Source organism: Gadus macrocephalus, chromosome 9, assembly GCF_031168955.1.
Source record: "Gadus macrocephalus chromosome 9, ASM3116895v1".
Classification (NCBI taxonomy): domain Eukaryota; kingdom Metazoa; phylum Chordata; class Actinopteri; order Gadiformes; family Gadidae; genus Gadus; species Gadus macrocephalus.
Window position 1 is genome coordinate 5,156,088 of NC_082390.1, and position 15,691 is coordinate 5,171,778.

The following is a 15,691-nucleotide window of genomic DNA, read 5'->3' on the forward strand; positions in this document are numbered from 1 at the left end:
ACGATTAATTAGGCCTATCCTCCTGTATTCAGCACAACCTGCATTTCCAATACAAAATGTTTACTAAATGAAACACTTTGTAGGGCTGTGTAATGTGTTTAGGCCTATGCTGTATTGCCATGACGTTTCAAAATAATCTTCAGAAAACCACGACCGACTCTGCTAAATGCATAAATCAAAGAAGAATGCACGGCATAGTTTACATATCGGACTTCTTCGCAATGGTTTGTTTCAATAGGTATTTTTATCTACGGTGAGACGGTTGTTGATGCCAAAGGCCCCGCTGGGATTCGAACCCAGGATCTCCTGTTACTAGACAGGCGCTTTAACCATCTAAGCCACGGCGCCGGTAGAAGAGCGACCGCTAACAGTCCTACTTATTCAATTAGGGAGTAGGCTACAATTTTAGAACCGACTTTTCTGTTCCAAGGGCTGCATCAACAAATCGCAGGTCTATGTGCATCGATAATTTATAAACCAATTTTTACACGCCACTTCATTTTTTTATTTTAGATATCATACAAAAGATACTCGGTAAGTATTTCATAAGGCTAGCATGGTCCCAAACATTGGTGAAACTGCTAGACGGTGCTGCAATTTGATTGGCAGCCTTGTAGAGGGCGGGATTTAGGGCGGGATCTGATCTGTTTCCGGAATTAATCGTACACGTGCAAGGGAAATCTGGCTCCGTTCACTGTGCGCACTACTCTGAAATCCGCCACAAGTAGGTAGATGGTATGCTATCAAATACAAGCCGCTCATGCATATTTTATATGCACTTACGATTGACTACACTTTTCTGCTTGCGATATTCAATTTAGCTCGTTAGCTTGGCCCGGTGCGTTGTTGACACCACACGTTGAACTGCGTGACTGACGCTTTGACAACAGCGTTAATGTTTTTCTATATCCGTTAACCCTTGTTTTGTAGTTCTCAATCAATCGCTGGATTTGCAACGGCCGTTCTTTTTCGGGAAGAACACTTTTCCTCCTTCTGAATCCGAGCCTGTGTTTTTAATTTCTATAACGGTAAGTGTTTGCCAACAATATGGCTGTGTTTCAGCCTCATAGTATGCTGTCGCTACAACGATCAAACTTTTACCGTCGTTTATTTTAGTAGGTTGACTGGTTTGTTACCTTGGGTGACCATGGAAGAAACGGAACCCGCACTGGTCCCTGTCCTAGGAGGTGAAAAGCGCGTCTGTCCCGAGGAGGAGAAGGGGGAGGCTGTGCCTTCGAAGAAACCCAGGGTTAATGATAATAATGGAGGCAAATCCAAACACCCAGTCAAAGATGATGAGGATGAGGAGGAGGAAATGCCCAAAGATGGGGAGGAGGAGGAGGAGGATGGAGAGACCTTTGCGGACATGATGAAACATGGGCTGACGGAGTTGGATGTTGGAATTCTCAAGTTCATCAGCGAGCATAAGGGATTCTCTGGTATTCTGAAGGAGAGGTAAGATCTAACCAGAAGTTAAAAGTATGTAGTTATGTAGTTATGTTAAACCATTGAAATACCTAACCTAATCATGCTTTTTGTGTTTTAGATATTCTGACTTTGTTGTTCATGAGATCAACAGAGAAGGCAAGACTGTGCAGTTGGATGACCTATCCATTCCTCCAGAGGAAGAGGTGAGGTGTCACTTTTGAACTAACTAGTGCAGTGCCCATTCGAAATGTTCGGAACAAGCTGATTGCCTGGTCTCTGGTATTGCTGCTTGCAGCTTTTTTGTGAATCGCTCAACAAAACAACCTGCACTCTACACTGTGCCTCCATTTGTCCACGGCAACATACTCGCGAAGAGTGAGGTTGATGGTCGGATCAACAGTTGTCTTCAAATGAATGACATACTTACAAAGACTCCTTCCATTATTTTTAGATATCAAACTGGAGCAGCAATGTATTGCCCAACCAAACACTAGTCACATTTATAGTAAATGTGCAACTCCAAAGCACTACTTACACCTCCATAATATATATGCATGTTGTTATTGTATCTATGTATTGAGTGTGCAGTATTTCATAAAAGTAAGTTGCAAGTCATGGACACACCGGCCCTTTAAGATGGATGTATCCCTCGACCACATCTGGAGTGAGTGATTAAGTGCAGGCCCAGATGAAACGATGCAGGATGCTCACAGACGGGTTGTGTTGTAGGAGGCCCCAGAGCCTGAGCCCGCAGCAGAAGACCCTGACGTCCTGACCGAGGAGCAGAAGAAGGAGCTGGGGGAACTGCAGCTGTTTAAGAACAAGGAGGGCGACGTCTCCATAGAGGTGTGTGTGTGTGTGTGTGTGTGTGTGTGTGTGTGTGTGTGTGTGTGTGTGTGTGTGTGTGTGTGTGTGTGTGTGTGTGTGTGTGTGTGTGTGTGTGTGTGTGTGTGTGTGTGTGTGTGTGTGTGTGTGTGTGTGTTTGGCAACAAGGGTGCCCTATTTCCACAGGTGGATGTACATTTGAGAGATTTTCTAACATACTGGTGGCCAGGTTTCATGCGGTTCATCAAGATGATCAATTTTTTTTCATTTCGCCCATTTTTTTATTTGGCTAAACTGTTTTCTGGGGTAAGAGAATGAGAAGCCGGTGTGTCTCCTGTCATCGGTAGGTCGTGGACGACACCAAAGAGAAGCGGACCCAGATCCACAAGGCCATCAAGACCCAGTTCCCCGGTCTGGAGACAAAGACTGAGGAGCGGGACACTCACAAGTTCATCGTGGCCTACCATGCCGCGGGCAAGAAGGCCCTGGCAGGTAAATAGACCGGTCAGGAGTAGGGTCCACGTGAATGGACATCCACTAGGCCTCTGGAAAGGGTAACGGGCTAGCTGGTGTCAGTGGTATGGATGGGTATGTTGGCATTTCAGATGGCATGTATAGAGAATGAAGGGGAATATCGACGCAGAACTTTGACGGTGAAAATGTTAACAATTTCAAAATGAAGTAGAATAAAGTAGAAGGATTTAGGCAGCAGTGGGTTATACCACTCGCTAAAGATAAAGGTTAATTCATTGCCGCACACAATTTACACCTCTTGAGTGGAGAAACTTGAACTCTATTGTAGGCCTGTGTATTGATTTTATAAATGTATCGGGTACCACATAGCTACACGTTCATGTGCAAAAGCAAATCTTTACAAATATCCACAAACAAATTTTTATGTTCACAATTTTAAGTAAAATTAAACGATTAATTAGGCCTATCCTTCTCAAATTTGCAAACAACCTACATCTCCAGTACAAAATGTTCACTAAAAGAAATGCTTTTTATGGCTGTGTGAAGTGTTTAGGCCTATGGTTTTATTCCTATGACATTTCAAAATAATCGTAAAAAAAAATCCACGACTGAAACTCCTATATGCCGATATGAAAGAATGCACAATATAGTTTAAATATCAGACTTATTCGCTATTGTTTGTTTCAATCGGTCTCATTATCTGCGTTGAGCCGGGTCGTCGATGCCCAAAAGGCCCCGCTGGGATTCGAACCCAGGATCTCCTGTTTACTAGACAGGCGCTTTAACCATCTAAGCCACGGCGCCGGTAGGAGTTAAAGTGTAATGGAATATTGCCACCGATACTCCTACATTTGAATGTCTGCAACACTTCTGAGATTTAGCTTCAAAGTTAGACTTTAAAAATAATAATAATAATTTAAAAAAAAAAATGATTTTTATAGCTTTTCTACAATGGAAAAACCTGTCCATGTCAGATTTGATAACTATTTCCTGTCGTTTCCTGGTGTTTTGGTGCATGTTCTTGAACGTGTAGCTTGGCTTTCTCTGCCCTCGTGCATGTTGTCATCACGGGCACCTCTAGCAAAAGACCATGCCATGCATGCAGAAGAGGACCATGTGTCTCATGACATACCTGCATGTTGCAGTGATTTGGATCAGGATTCTCATTGGAAAGCTCGATTTGGTGTCAAGCCAAGCGCTTACATGTCTTGCAGTGGTTCAAATGTCCTCCACCTTCGACTGCAATACCTTTGAGCCACAAGTTTGAAGATTTCGGGCCACAGAGTATAAACTTTAATGGAAATTAATAACAAAACCGTGTGCCTTGATAGATTCGACATTGCTATGCCCCTTAGAATAGTGTTGAAATTACTTGGAATCAGTGGTATCCATGGTTTGTTACAAAATTCAAATTGTCAAGTTTTTAGCATGGAAAGTAAACACAATTATTAGTATGGTTAGAACATAATTATTCCTGCAGAGGATTTTTTTCATTGACCTGGGTTAAAGTGCTGCACCTCATATGACTTCATCACCCACCCCGAGTTGTGTATTCTGAGACCAACCACTGCCACGCCAGCCCTTGCACGCCCATCTCATTCTCGACGGCCTGCCCCCCTCCAACGCAGACAGAAATGTGTGAGCAGCTTTTATTTAGTAACGTGTTTCTGTCATCCCCTTGCTGTTCCCTGGTGGGGGGCAGAGGTCAGAGCCACAGCAGGTAAGAACTTGATGTCCACTCGGCACAAAGGAAGCGGTTTTCTTTTTAAATAATGACTTTCAAACAACGGGTGAAAATCATATTGGGAGTCAGAATGGACATAGGTTTAAACGCTTTTCCTTAAAAGCGTGCCGTGTGCTTGGGTACGCTGTACTGCTTTTAATCAATGTGGTTAAGAAGTTATTTTGTTTCCAATATTGGTTGTATCCGGGACGGTAGCAGCCTAATGCAACTACAGTCAAGTGGCAGTTCATTTATGTTGCATTCTAAAAGGTTCTGTGCTCTGACCTTTTGATAACCTGTTGTTTTGTCTCCATTAAAAGCACCGCGGAAACACTCCTGGCCCAAAAACCGCGGCGCTTTCTGCCACTTCGTGCTCTACAAGGAGAACAAGGATACTATGGATTCCATCAACGTTCTCTCCAAGTTCCTCAGGTGTGGACACCCCCGCCCCCCACTGCACTTCATTAATCCTTCAACACACGATCTGAAAAAGGAAACTATTCCTTACAACTCATGTTGGTTTTCCCTGCATTTATTTAGCAAAACAAGGTTTTATGGTCCTGTAACCAAAGGTGTTTTTAAAAAGATGGGCTATGGGGCTTATGGGAAATGACTTTAATAAAAAAAAAAAACTTATAGAGGAGATGGATAAACATCCAATATCCATTGTATTCTATTAATTTGTCGGAGCTGAACCTTATCCTTGTCGAGTCAGTTTAGTGGAGATCCTTGTCCCCCTTTTTAAAAAGTGCACAAAATGGATCAAGAACGTGTTCCTAAGCATGCTTGTCTTTCCAGGCTCAGACCGAATGTCTTCTCCTACATGGGAACCAAGGACAAGCGGGCCATCACCGTACAAGAGATCGCCGTTCTCAGGTGAGTCTTTAGATCTATACAGGACCACAACGCTCCCGCCCTCTTTGTACGTTATTGGTGGTGTGATAATTGTAATGATTTGACTTGACTTTCCACGGCACAAGGTAACCATCCATCTCCTTCCACAGGATCACTGCAGAGCGACTGTCTCACCTCAACAAGTGCCTGAATAACTTCAAGCTGGGGAACTTCTGCTACAAGAACCATCCCCTGAAGCTCGGGGAGCTCCAGGGCAATCACTTCACCGTGGTCCTCAGGTCGGTGCAGACAGGCCGGTTGTGTCGGGGCTATGACCTTTACCAGGGTGTTGGTGACCTTGAATAGTTGGTGGATAGCAGGGCTTTTCTCATGAGGGTGTTCACTTCAGATGGGAAGTGAACACCCCCCCCCCCCCCCCCCCCCCCCCCGCTTGAAGGTAGGTTTGCTGGTAGATCTCGGGAGGTTGGCTACTTGAAAAGTAGATCTTGGGTCAAAAAAGGTTGGGCACCCCTGCTGTAGTGTATCCCACTGTTCAGAACGGATGGAGTGTAAAACCTCCGTATTGTGTCGTGACAATCAGGAACATCTCGGGAAGCCAAGAGCAGGTGGAGCAGGCCCTGAAGTCCCTGAAGGAGACGGGCTTCATCAACTACTACGGCATGCAGCGCTTCGGCACCACCGCCGTGCCCACCTACCAGGTTGGAAAGTAAGAGCCCCCCCCGGTCAAACTGAGGTGTTTTGTGCCTCGCAGTCCATGGCACATTCTAAAGCCAAACCTGCACCTATTGATGGGCTATTTATTTCCGTGATTCTGCACGATGTCCATGTCTTCTGCCCCGCGAAGCAAGTGTTCTTCAGATACGTTTTGTCCACATACGTGGACAAAACGTATCTGAAGAACACTTGCTTCGTATGCTTTGTTTCTGTTCATGGGAGAAGTGTGTGTTACGTGTAATTTTTACTACATTGTGTAACGCTTTATTGTTTATTGTGAGGCCAAATTGTTCACTGTGGACTTGTTTATCTCTCCAGGGCCATCCTGAGGAATGACTGGAGCGAGGTGGTTGACCTGATCCTGAAGCCGAGACCGGGAGGTAACTGGGAAGGGAGGGAGGGAGGGAAGAAAGGGGGGAGGAAGGGATGTCCCTTCCGTCGTGCAGTAAACGTGGATGTAGTCCTTAACACTCTTTCCCCGCCCCCATCTCCAGCGGAGAAAGGCTATCTGGTGCGCTGCCGGGAGGAGTGGGCCAAGTCCCAGGACCCGGAGGCCGCCCTGAAGAAGCTGCCGGTCAAGCGCTGCGTGGAGGGCCAGCTCCTGCGGGGCCTCTGCATGTACGGCAAGAAGAACGTCGTCACCGCTTTCGGCCTGGTGGGTCTTCAATTAGGTCCTGAACCGCGTGGCAAAAGGACTCGCAACAGCCCCTCTCAGAGCCGGCCCGCCCTCTGGACCAAGTGATCTCTGATCACTCGCTCTGTAATAGATATCCGTCTTTGTGTTATGAGATGTATTGTGCAACTGGTTGGAGCTAAATATGTGGCAATGCAAACGGGATAAGCATACAACGGTTAAAACGTTTTTGAGATTAGCTTTGTTCCCTTTACAATAAGATCTTTCCAGATGAAGTGTTTTGAAGCGTTGTTCTCCTGGATTCTCAGTAACCGATGTGTTTTTTTTTTATATTTGTCTCTCCAGATCCCGCGTAACAACCGCCTGATGTACATCCACAGCTACCAGAGCGTGGTGTGGAACACCATGGTGAGCCGCAGGATCGAGGCCTTCGGCCTGAATGCGGTGGAGGGCGACCTGGTGCTGAAAGGAGGTAAGCACTGCTCGGATCGGCTTCCTCGTCATGGGCCTTGGTCGCCTAGCGGCCATCTTGGTTCTACACGCTAGCCGGTTGGGAAAACTCAATGTGGACTCCGTCTTCAGTTCAGATTAAACACTAATCCTGAATACTTGCTATTACTTCTCTTGTGTCTATAGGCACAGCACACATGTTATCTGCAGAGGAAGCAAAGGGCCTCTCTATCCATGATATTGTCATGCCTCTGCCTGGCTATGACGTCATCTACCCCTCCCACCATGGTAAGATCTCTGTAGAGACGCAGGACATATTGCTAAACTCGGGACATAATGCTATACTGAGGATATGATATTGTTTTGGATATTTCCAATCCTTCCGTCTGAAGTAAACCTTGGTGTTATCTTCGCTTTAATAAAAAGGTAGATTCAAAATATTGCCCCATCCAAGTGTTGGCAAACCGTTTTCTGCTTACATTTTAACAAAAGGATTTTAGCTTCTAAAAAGGACGACCAGTGCTTATAAAAACAAAAATTGAAATTCCACTAAAATGAATGTTTTCAAGCAGCAAAGATGATCTTGCAAAGTGTACAAAGTGCATGTTGTGAACGAGTTGCTGAGGCCCTGGTTGTGTGACAGTGGGGAAAGGCTACAGGGAGATGCTGACGGCCGACGGCCTAGACATCGACACCATGAGGCACAAGGTGAAGGACTACTCGCTGGCCGGGGCCTACAGACGCGTGGTCATCCGGCCCAGTGACGTCAGCTGGTCAGTAAGCCCCGCCCCACTCCCCAGATGCATTATTAAACAAGCCCACCCTCGCTTCACCTGCTCTCTGGTCTCACAGACTGTTACCGTTTCAGTCATAAGAAAAGAAAATAGATGAAAATGCTAATCTTGTATTTGTGATTCTTATCGCTACTCTGTGCTCAAGGTGCAGCACTAAACTGTTTCTTTTTGGAGCTACTCTGATTTGGATGCTCTATTTTGATTCTACTCAGACTTAATATTGCTAACACTTAAAAACATCTGCTTGAATGATGATTGTAATTTGAGCAGACGCTTCAAAATCAACCAAATTCAGATGCAGCTCATTTAGAAGATAAGGGTTATGCATCTTATTTATGAGTTTACTCTGCTACAGCTATGTTTGTAACACAGAAAGTACCTGATCATCATAGTAATATTTAACTACACTACCCCCTTCTGTTACACTTATCATCCATACTCTATGCACCTGGGTCTCTCCTTGTTCCCTTATCATTTTATTTGTCTTTAACATTCCTGCTCTTAGTTTTATATTGCCAAAGCTGGGTCAGAAGGAGGCAACTATAAAAAAAAACTGGACCCGTTTATGGTCCAGTAAGGTTGAGGTCTGGTTAGTTATATTCCAGTGTAGTGTGTGTGTATATAAAGTGTGTCTGTCTGTTCCTCCATACCAGGCAGGTGATCCAGTATGATGACCCCAGAGTCTCCCTGGTGCACACGGACGTGGAGAAGCTTGAGGACAAACCGGGCCCAGTGTTCAACACCGGTAGGTCAACTGTGGTTTGTCGTGTGCTTCCCAGAGCTACACCTAGGATGTTCACTAGTCCTGGGGAATCATGGATATAGGATAGGAACGTAGGGATCAATGATCCATCCTTTTCTAAGGTTTTTTTTACTGAAAATTATAGTCACGCCTTCATTCATCTCCCCTGTTGCCTCACAGCTGTGAAAGATGTTTCATTTGACCAAGGAGAAAACATTTAAGCGCATAAATAAATACTGTCCCTAACCCTTTGACCACAGCTGAAAGTCCTCCATTGATAAACATTATTCACTACATGCATTATTCGTTCATTCATTATTTGGCCTAATTGTTTGTTTTTCTGACCCCACCCTAACAGAGGGCAAGTACCGAGCCCTGCGCATGGAGTTCTCCCTCCCCCCCTCCACCTACGCTACCATGGCGATCCGGGAGGTGCTCAAGATGGACACCAGCATCAAGAACCAGACCCAGCTCAACACCACGTGGTTCAACTGACCTCCAGGACGAGAGGAACTGGACCGCTGTTACAAGCTGTCCTGCAGCCGGGCACTGTGGCGACTTACTGACGTGAGTGTGTGTGTGTGTGTGTGTGTGTGTGTGTGTGTGTGTGTGTGTGTGTGTGTGTGTGTGTGTGTGTGTGTGTGTGTGTGTGTGGGGGGGTTCTATGTGAACTTAAGTCCCCCCTTTTTTAAGTAATTTTCTGTGATTCTATTCAACAAGACGACTAAGCAGCAATTTATTCAACTCCTTTTTTCTTTTTCATCCGGCAGTTTTAACTCTTTGCTTTCTAATTGTGTTTTTTATTTGGGCTACATGCTCTTAGGCATTACTTGATTGACACTTGGTCCTTTTTTGAAAAAGTTAAATTCATTCAAATATAAATACGTCATACTGCACAGGATATCATGTGCGCTACTTGTATAGAAATCTTTTTATGATTGTAAATTGATTTGCCTGGATTGGAGAGTTTATTAAATGTTGAATGAGGTACTAAGAGTGAGATTGACATTTATTTATTTATTCATGGTGATTGCCCTGACATATTTCTTCACAATTTGGTTAATTTCATACAATAAAAATGGTGATTAATTTTTAGAACTACGACATAATGCTGGGTGAGCTCCCCCTAGTGGTGCTAGATGGTTCTGTTGACTGGCCACATCCTGTGCAAATAGGCTAACATGTCAACATCCTTACAGAAAGGAGGTAAAGAAGATTCATCCAACTCAATTGTCTATACAGAGTTATATAACTATATGTTACACTTAGAAGGTGGGGGGGGGGAATAAATAAAACATAGTCCACACACACATGACTGAATTGTAAATACAGGAGATGATACAAGTTGTGTTCCTCTCCTTCCTCTGTACTCCAGTGTAAGACAAGGGCTGAGTCGGGCAGTGGGTGGGACGACACAATGTCAAACTATTCTTCTATATTTGGTATTACATGCAGCCCTACTACTGTAAGTAAACCATGCCATAAACTGGATAACACCAGTTGTGAAGCAGTAGCCAATTATGGCATTGCAGTTAATTACAGTGTATAATTATTTAGTGTGAATATTAGAGATGTAACAGAATTGCAAGCTCCATCATTTACAATCCTTATAAAAAATATTGACCGTCTTGCCAGTCGCTCTCTTGATGAAGTCCTCCAACTGCTGGACGGACGTCTCCTCCACCGTATTGTCCAGCCTTCTGTTGCGCCCCAGAGAGGCGAACGCGGGGAACCGGGAGAACTCGTGGTACGGCGCGTTGCAGTCATAGTCGTCGCAGCAGTACGCCGACCACACGTAGTCGGGAACGGCCACGCGGTCGGCGTCGAAGCGACGCAGGGCCCTTCCGGAGGTCAACACTCCGGTCACGACGTACGCTGTGCCCCGGCAGTAGTTGTTGAGTCGCTGGCGCGTGACCTTCTCCTGCGCCGCCCAGGGTCCCTCGCTGAACTCCTTGATCAGCGGGACCACGTTGGTCATGGTGTAGGTCGCCGCCTGGTCGTCGAATTCGCTCTGGTGCTGGTCCGGGTTGAGCTGGCCACGCACGATGTCCACGGTGTCCCGGTAGTCTTCCAGCACCGCCTGGGCGTCCTCAGCGCTCCGGTGGAGGTCCCTCTGAGGGAACTGCTCCATGTCCCGTGAACCCATGGCTATGGAAAGCTGAGGGGAGACGCCGTTACGTTTGGGAAAGTTGACCTGTTTTCAAACACTTGGTTTACGGATGCCGTAATGACATCCTAATAAAGTCCATGGTTGTAAAGTTATTGTGTCGGTTGAGGCCGTTTTAGAATGAGATTTAGTCATGATGGGCAACAGGTTCACTGAATGATCAAACTATTTCACAAAGGTACACAAAAATAATCAGTATATTATCATATACTAAAACATATATATACTGTATATGTGTGTATATATACACTAATAGTTACATAATGTATTTTTCTGTTTTGAGAAGCAAACTACTGAAAGGAAAAAATCTCCAATACACCACCTGTGGCTCATACATCCAAGGAACGTCGACCTTCCGGGAACCGTCGGAGCGCTTGAAGGTGTAGGCAGAATAGACAGGGATCCGGTGGAGCGTGTCGTACAGAGTCACAAAGCGGGCCTTCCCATTGTAGTACTGGCAGATCAGCTCCAGCTGCGGGCCTTGGTTTCCCTGTGGCAGCGTGCTCATGTACAGAAACTTACGGCAGGCAGGGACTAGCCTTTCCTGAAGGTCCCCTTGTGTCATCGTCACCCAGACGAGAAGAACGATGAGCGTTGGAGCCACAGAGGGCTTTTCCATAACGGTTTATTTTGTACCCCCAACGGTGTGAAGAATTAAGCAATAGTATCTCTGGATGGTTTCTTTCTGTGGAACTTGCGCCATGCCACGGGCAGTATCTCTGTATGTATGCAAATTCTTATCTTATTCTTTGTAACTTTTTAGTGTTACTGCTGTAACTGTCTGTGGTCGATATCCGTGAAAGAAAATGCTGAGTTCATATTTCTTTAAGGGCAACGCAACAAAGAACTCCTTTTCACTCCTCATCCATTAACTAATGTTCACAGCTTTTGGTGTGAACGCTCATTTAGGCCTGCTTCAGATATCTAAATTAAAACTCTTTTGGACTTACAGCTGAGAGATATAGGAACCGCATTAAAATAGAAGGCATTGTACCGATTATTTACCTCCAGACATAAATGTAACCACACACAGCAAGAAGTACATCATAAGCTTCTAATAAATAAATGAAGAGGGTTCTGTATGCAAGAGAGAATTATGTACATAGGCCTACTGTGTGTATACAACAACAAAAGTCTACACATTCAATCCATTAATTTCATGTTGAACACATCACATTGGTTTGTGACTATGTACATTATAAGGGGCTGGCAATAAAACCCTAATTCCATTGTGAAACCAGATGACCCAATCTAGGCTCCTGTTTAACTGCATCCACTCCCTGAGGCTTTCCCATGACAACCCGTGGCTAGAAACATTGTTTCCCAGGTCCTACTTTTTCCTTCTTTCAGACTGCAGTATTGACTTAGCCTTTCACTCTTGTTTGTGTTTACCGCCAATCTCCAGTGTAAGGGAAGACCGTGGAATGTTTTAGAACAACATCTGTTCCAATAACGTCAGGTTCATCTTGGGGTAACCCCTTGTCTCGCTGGAAACCAGCCACTTCCTGTTGACAAACGGGGCTCATCAGCTTGTACCCATGTCCTCTCAAAGTGACCGGCATACAAAGTCTTCCTGTCCGTGAAACTAACCATCTGTCCGTCTGCCTGTCTATTATGGATATTAAGTGTCTTCATGGGTCATATTAATTACCACGATATGAGCTTAATAGTGTGTATCCTGCCTATGCATATTCCAGTGTCTGAGGCTGTTGGCCGATCATGTATCAAAAGCAAGCAATATATCTTGAGGGACAGAGCACATATTTATAGTGATTGCTTGTTGTCTGTTCAGTAAGTATCAGTTTGTTGTGCTGTAGACACATAGCAGTCAGGTCAACTCAAGTTGGCTGAAATCTTTGAAGTTGTGTCTCTTAGCTTGCCCCATTTACATACTGTATGCGTACCCCATTTTCTTTTTCTAAGGGAGTTTCTGTCTCTGAATTGCAAAGATGTCCTCTTATGTTTGCCGTGTGTGTGCAAAGATTGTTTGAGAAAGCCTGTTTATGTCCCGTTTGTCTTAGTGTGTGGTTAAAAGTTTTTTGTGACCACTTTTGTGTCTTGGTTCTACAAGGAATATGAATAGAAGAGTGTTTCTGTGTGTCTATGTGTGTGTGTGTGTGTGAGTGCGTCTGTGTGTATCTTGGTAGGGGTGACTGTATGTCAGTGTGTGTGGGGGGGTGGGGGTTATTGTCTGTCTCGGGAGGTGAGTGTTTGTGTTGGGTGGGGGGGGGGGGGCGTATGCAGATCTCGTAAGTTCTGTAGGGGTGGTCCTTGCAGGGGGGGGGGGGGGGGGGGGAAGAGAGAGAGAGAGAGGGGGGGAAAGTTGCACTGCTATATATATTGAGCCGTGGGTTACAGTCACGCCTTCAGTAGTGAAAAGGAAGATGATACAGAGGCTACGCAGAACACTGATGAGGTAGGTGTCATATAAACATAGTCAATTCCTTGATAATTGTGGCTCATGTAGTTTCAGGTGATGAATAGGGCCGACATTTAAGTGCTCAATTGTGGAATAGGGAGTGACATTTGTTTTAAAAGGTTGTATCTTGTATGTATCTATGCATGTCACGCATGTGTGTTTACACTATGTATCATTGGATGGGACGACGTGTTTCTGAGGAAGATGTAGCAGTCATTTAATCTGGTTATTTCTCTCTGTCCCCAGATTGATATAATTGGTGAGAAAAAATGAAGAAAGAAATTTAATAGAAAGGAGAACGTTTCTTTGTATCCCAGAAGACAGATATATATATAACACAGCCAAGATACTCATCTTTATTCTGGATCATCGGTTTTGGCCGCTTAACTCGAACATTTTCAATGGCACACCTTCCGCGATGGAAGTCGGATCTACCGATGGAGACCAATATGTCCGACCCAGGGTATGGCTCCTCCCCCTACCCCTCCCCCTCCCCCCCGGCACTCCCCCAGTGTGACTACACCGACTGGTCCCCGTCCTACTCCATCATCCCCTCCGTCTACCTACTGGCCTTCCTGGTGGGTTGCCTGGGCAACGGCCTGGTGCTCTGGGCATACCTGAACCGGGCTGAGGGAAGGAAGGCCGGGCGGACCTCCAGAACCACCGGTGCCGCGACCACCATCAGCAGAGCGTTCCTCGGCAAAATCTTCCTGAGCAGTCGGTACGACGTCCGCGCCGGCGGGGGTCTCCGTGGAGACCGCCTCGACGGGACCTCAGGCCGCTACACGGCCACACCCGGCGGCGGCGGCGGTGGCGGCGGCGGCGGCGGAGCACCCCCTTGTTCCCACCCTACGTCCTCCGTTCCGTCCCCTCCGCGCCCCCCGCGTTCGCTGACCGACTCCCTGATCGCGAGCCTGGCCTTAGCCGACCTGTGCTTCCTGGTCACTCTGCCCCTGTGGGCGGCGTACACGGCGCTGGGCTACCACTGGCCGTTCGGACAGCCCCTCTGCCAGGTCAGCAGCTTCCTGACGGCGCTCAACATGTACGCCAGCGTGTTCAGCCTCAGCGTGCTGAGCGTGGAGCGCTACTGGGTGCTGATTGGGCGGCAGCACTCGGGCCACCACGCCCCCAACGGCCGCCCCGGCAGGACGCGCCGGGTGCTGGGGGGAGTGTGGGCGCTGGCGGGGGTTCTGGCGCTTCCCGGTTTCCTGCTGCGCTCCGTCGTAGAGGTGGAGCTGGGGGAGGACGCCGCCGACGCCGACTACGACTGGACGCCGGGGCCCGCGGAGCCGTCGGCGTACCCCGGCGGCGACGTCCTGCTCTCCTGCCAGATGGACTACTCCGTGCTCATCGGCGACGACCTGTCGGACCCCGAGCGGGAGCGGGCCAAGCTGTGGTGGGCGGCCGCCCTGAGTCTGAAGTCCACCCTGATCGGCTTCCTCCTGCCCCTCGTGGTCCTGCTGGCGTGCTACTGCTCGCTGGCCCACCTCCTGAGCCGCCACTTCGGCCGCGGGCCCCGGCCCGACCGCCGGCGGCAGCGGCGGCTCCTGCGGGTCATCGTCAGCCTGGTGCTGGCCTTCTTCCTGTGCTGGCTGCCGCTGCACGTCAACAAGACGGCGGACCTGCTGCTGGAGCTGGGGCTGGTGCCGTACTCCTGCTCCCTGGACCAGGCCCTGCTGGCCGCCCAGCCCTACGTCACGTGCCTGGCCTACCTCAACAGCTGCCTCAACCCGCTGCTGTACGCCGCGTGCGACTCCTCCTTCAGGAGGAGGTGCAGGGAGGCCCTGCTCCTCCAGTGCCCATCGCGGAGGACCAGGAAGAGGAGGAGTCAGAGGGGGCGCGAAGGGGCGCCGGCCGAGGGAGGAGGAAGAGGAGACGGGGAGGGGGAAGATGAGAAGAGCTCCGCTTTTCCCACGAGAACTCAGGAGGAGACGGCGGATGGCAGCGGGGGGGAGGGGGGGAGGGAGGAGGAGGAGGAGGGGAGGAAGGCGAAGAGGATTGATGTCGCGTAGCAGGCCAACATGCCGTCGTAGAGTTCACATTACAACCCTGACTCAGACATTCCTGTTGCTGTCCCGTTGACTTTATGTGTCCCATGATGGGTTCAGTCGGAATGTACTGGAACCAAGTACTACAATAGTTCAAAGGAAATGTGACTCACTGAAAATAGACTAAATCCCAAGTATTTAATGTTATCTTAGCATGTTTTAAAGCCGATGTTGGATTTATGATCCGTCATCTTTGTATTCTGTGTATTTTTTGTTAGATATTTGGATACCATGTCACAACGTGGTTGGTTGGATGGTCCCTAGGGTCACATTGATCAACTACTAAATTTCAGTCTGAGACTGGATCTGGAAATATGAAGCCCCACATTTCATGTGATCTGTTATTATAGTGTTTTGTTTTTGCTGTATTTTTGTTTAATAAAAATATTTTTGAAGATACAATTCTGAAATGTCTTTT

At 47.2% G+C, this 15,691-nt stretch overlaps 3 protein-coding genes and 1 non-coding gene across 4 annotated transcripts; 2 read left to right on the forward strand and 2 right to left on the reverse strand.

The window, feature by feature from the left end:
* The first annotated feature begins 677 nt into the window (after positions 1-677).
* pus7 (pseudouridine synthase 7) lies at positions 678-9,629 on the forward strand. The gene is made up of 16 exons (XM_060060373.1): positions 678-1,028; positions 1,120-1,455; positions 1,547-1,631; positions 2,158-2,274; positions 2,601-2,745; positions 4,771-4,882; positions 5,249-5,326; positions 5,455-5,583; positions 5,886-6,011; positions 6,338-6,399; positions 6,514-6,674; positions 6,999-7,125; positions 7,290-7,391; positions 7,747-7,876; positions 8,551-8,642; positions 8,998-9,629. Exons 2-16 carry the CDS (start codon positions 1,148-1,150, stop codon positions 9,132-9,134), a joined length of 1,911 nt encoding a protein of 636 aa, XP_059916356.1. The 5' UTR covers positions 678-1,028; positions 1,120-1,147; the 3' UTR covers positions 9,135-9,629.
* On the reverse strand, positions 3,458-3,531 carry trnat-agu (transfer RNA threonine (anticodon AGU)). The gene has a single exon. It is a non-coding gene; the product is annotated as a tRNA-Thr (tRNA).
* Positions 9,410-11,396, reverse strand: LOC132464156 (endonuclease domain-containing 1 protein-like). Its single transcript, XM_060060375.1, has 2 exons — positions 11,129-11,396; positions 9,410-10,797 (listed from the first exon to the last, which is right to left on the reverse strand). Exons 1-2 carry the CDS (start codon positions 11,369-11,371, stop codon positions 10,234-10,236), a joined length of 807 nt encoding a protein of 268 aa, XP_059916358.1. The 5' UTR covers positions 11,372-11,396; the 3' UTR covers positions 9,410-10,233.
* Positions 11,397-13,107: 1,711 nt separating this feature from the next.
* Positions 13,108-15,669, forward strand: aplnr2 (apelin receptor 2). The gene is made up of 2 exons (XM_060060377.1): positions 13,108-13,222; positions 13,472-15,669. The coding sequence occupies exon 2, from the start codon at positions 13,627-13,629 to the stop codon at positions 15,235-15,237; it is 1,611 nt and encodes a 536-aa protein (XP_059916360.1). The 5' UTR covers positions 13,108-13,222; positions 13,472-13,626; the 3' UTR covers positions 15,238-15,669.
* The last annotated feature ends 22 nt before the right edge of the window (positions 15,670-15,691 follow it).

What these genes read in the sequence shown, in the direction of transcription:
- aplnr2 (XM_060060377.1), top strand. Translation starts at nt 13,627, where the DNA reads ATGGCACACCTTCCGCGATGGAAGTCGGATCTACCGATGGAGACCAAT.
- LOC132464156 (XM_060060375.1), bottom strand. Translation starts at nt 11,371, where the DNA reads ATGACACAAGGGGACCTTCAGGAAAGGCTAGTCCCTGCCTGCCGTAAG. An exon ending in CTTGGATGTATGAGCCACAG is followed by an intron (nt 10,798 to 11,128) that starts GTGGTGTATTGG and finishes GTCTCCCCTCAG; the next exon opens with CTTTCCATAGCCATGGGTTC.
- pus7 (XM_060060373.1), top strand. Translation starts at nt 1,148, where the DNA reads ATGGAAGAAACGGAACCCGCACTGGTCCCTGTCCTAGGAGGTGAAAAG. An exon ending in CCCACCTACCAGGTTGGAAA is followed by an intron (nt 6,012 to 6,337) that starts GTAAGAGCCCCC and finishes TTATCTCTCCAG; the next exon opens with GGCCATCCTGAGGAATGACT. An exon ending in GGGCCCAGTGTTCAACACCG is followed by an intron (nt 8,643 to 8,997) that starts GTAGGTCAACTG and finishes CCACCCTAACAG; the next exon opens with AGGGCAAGTACCGAGCCCTG.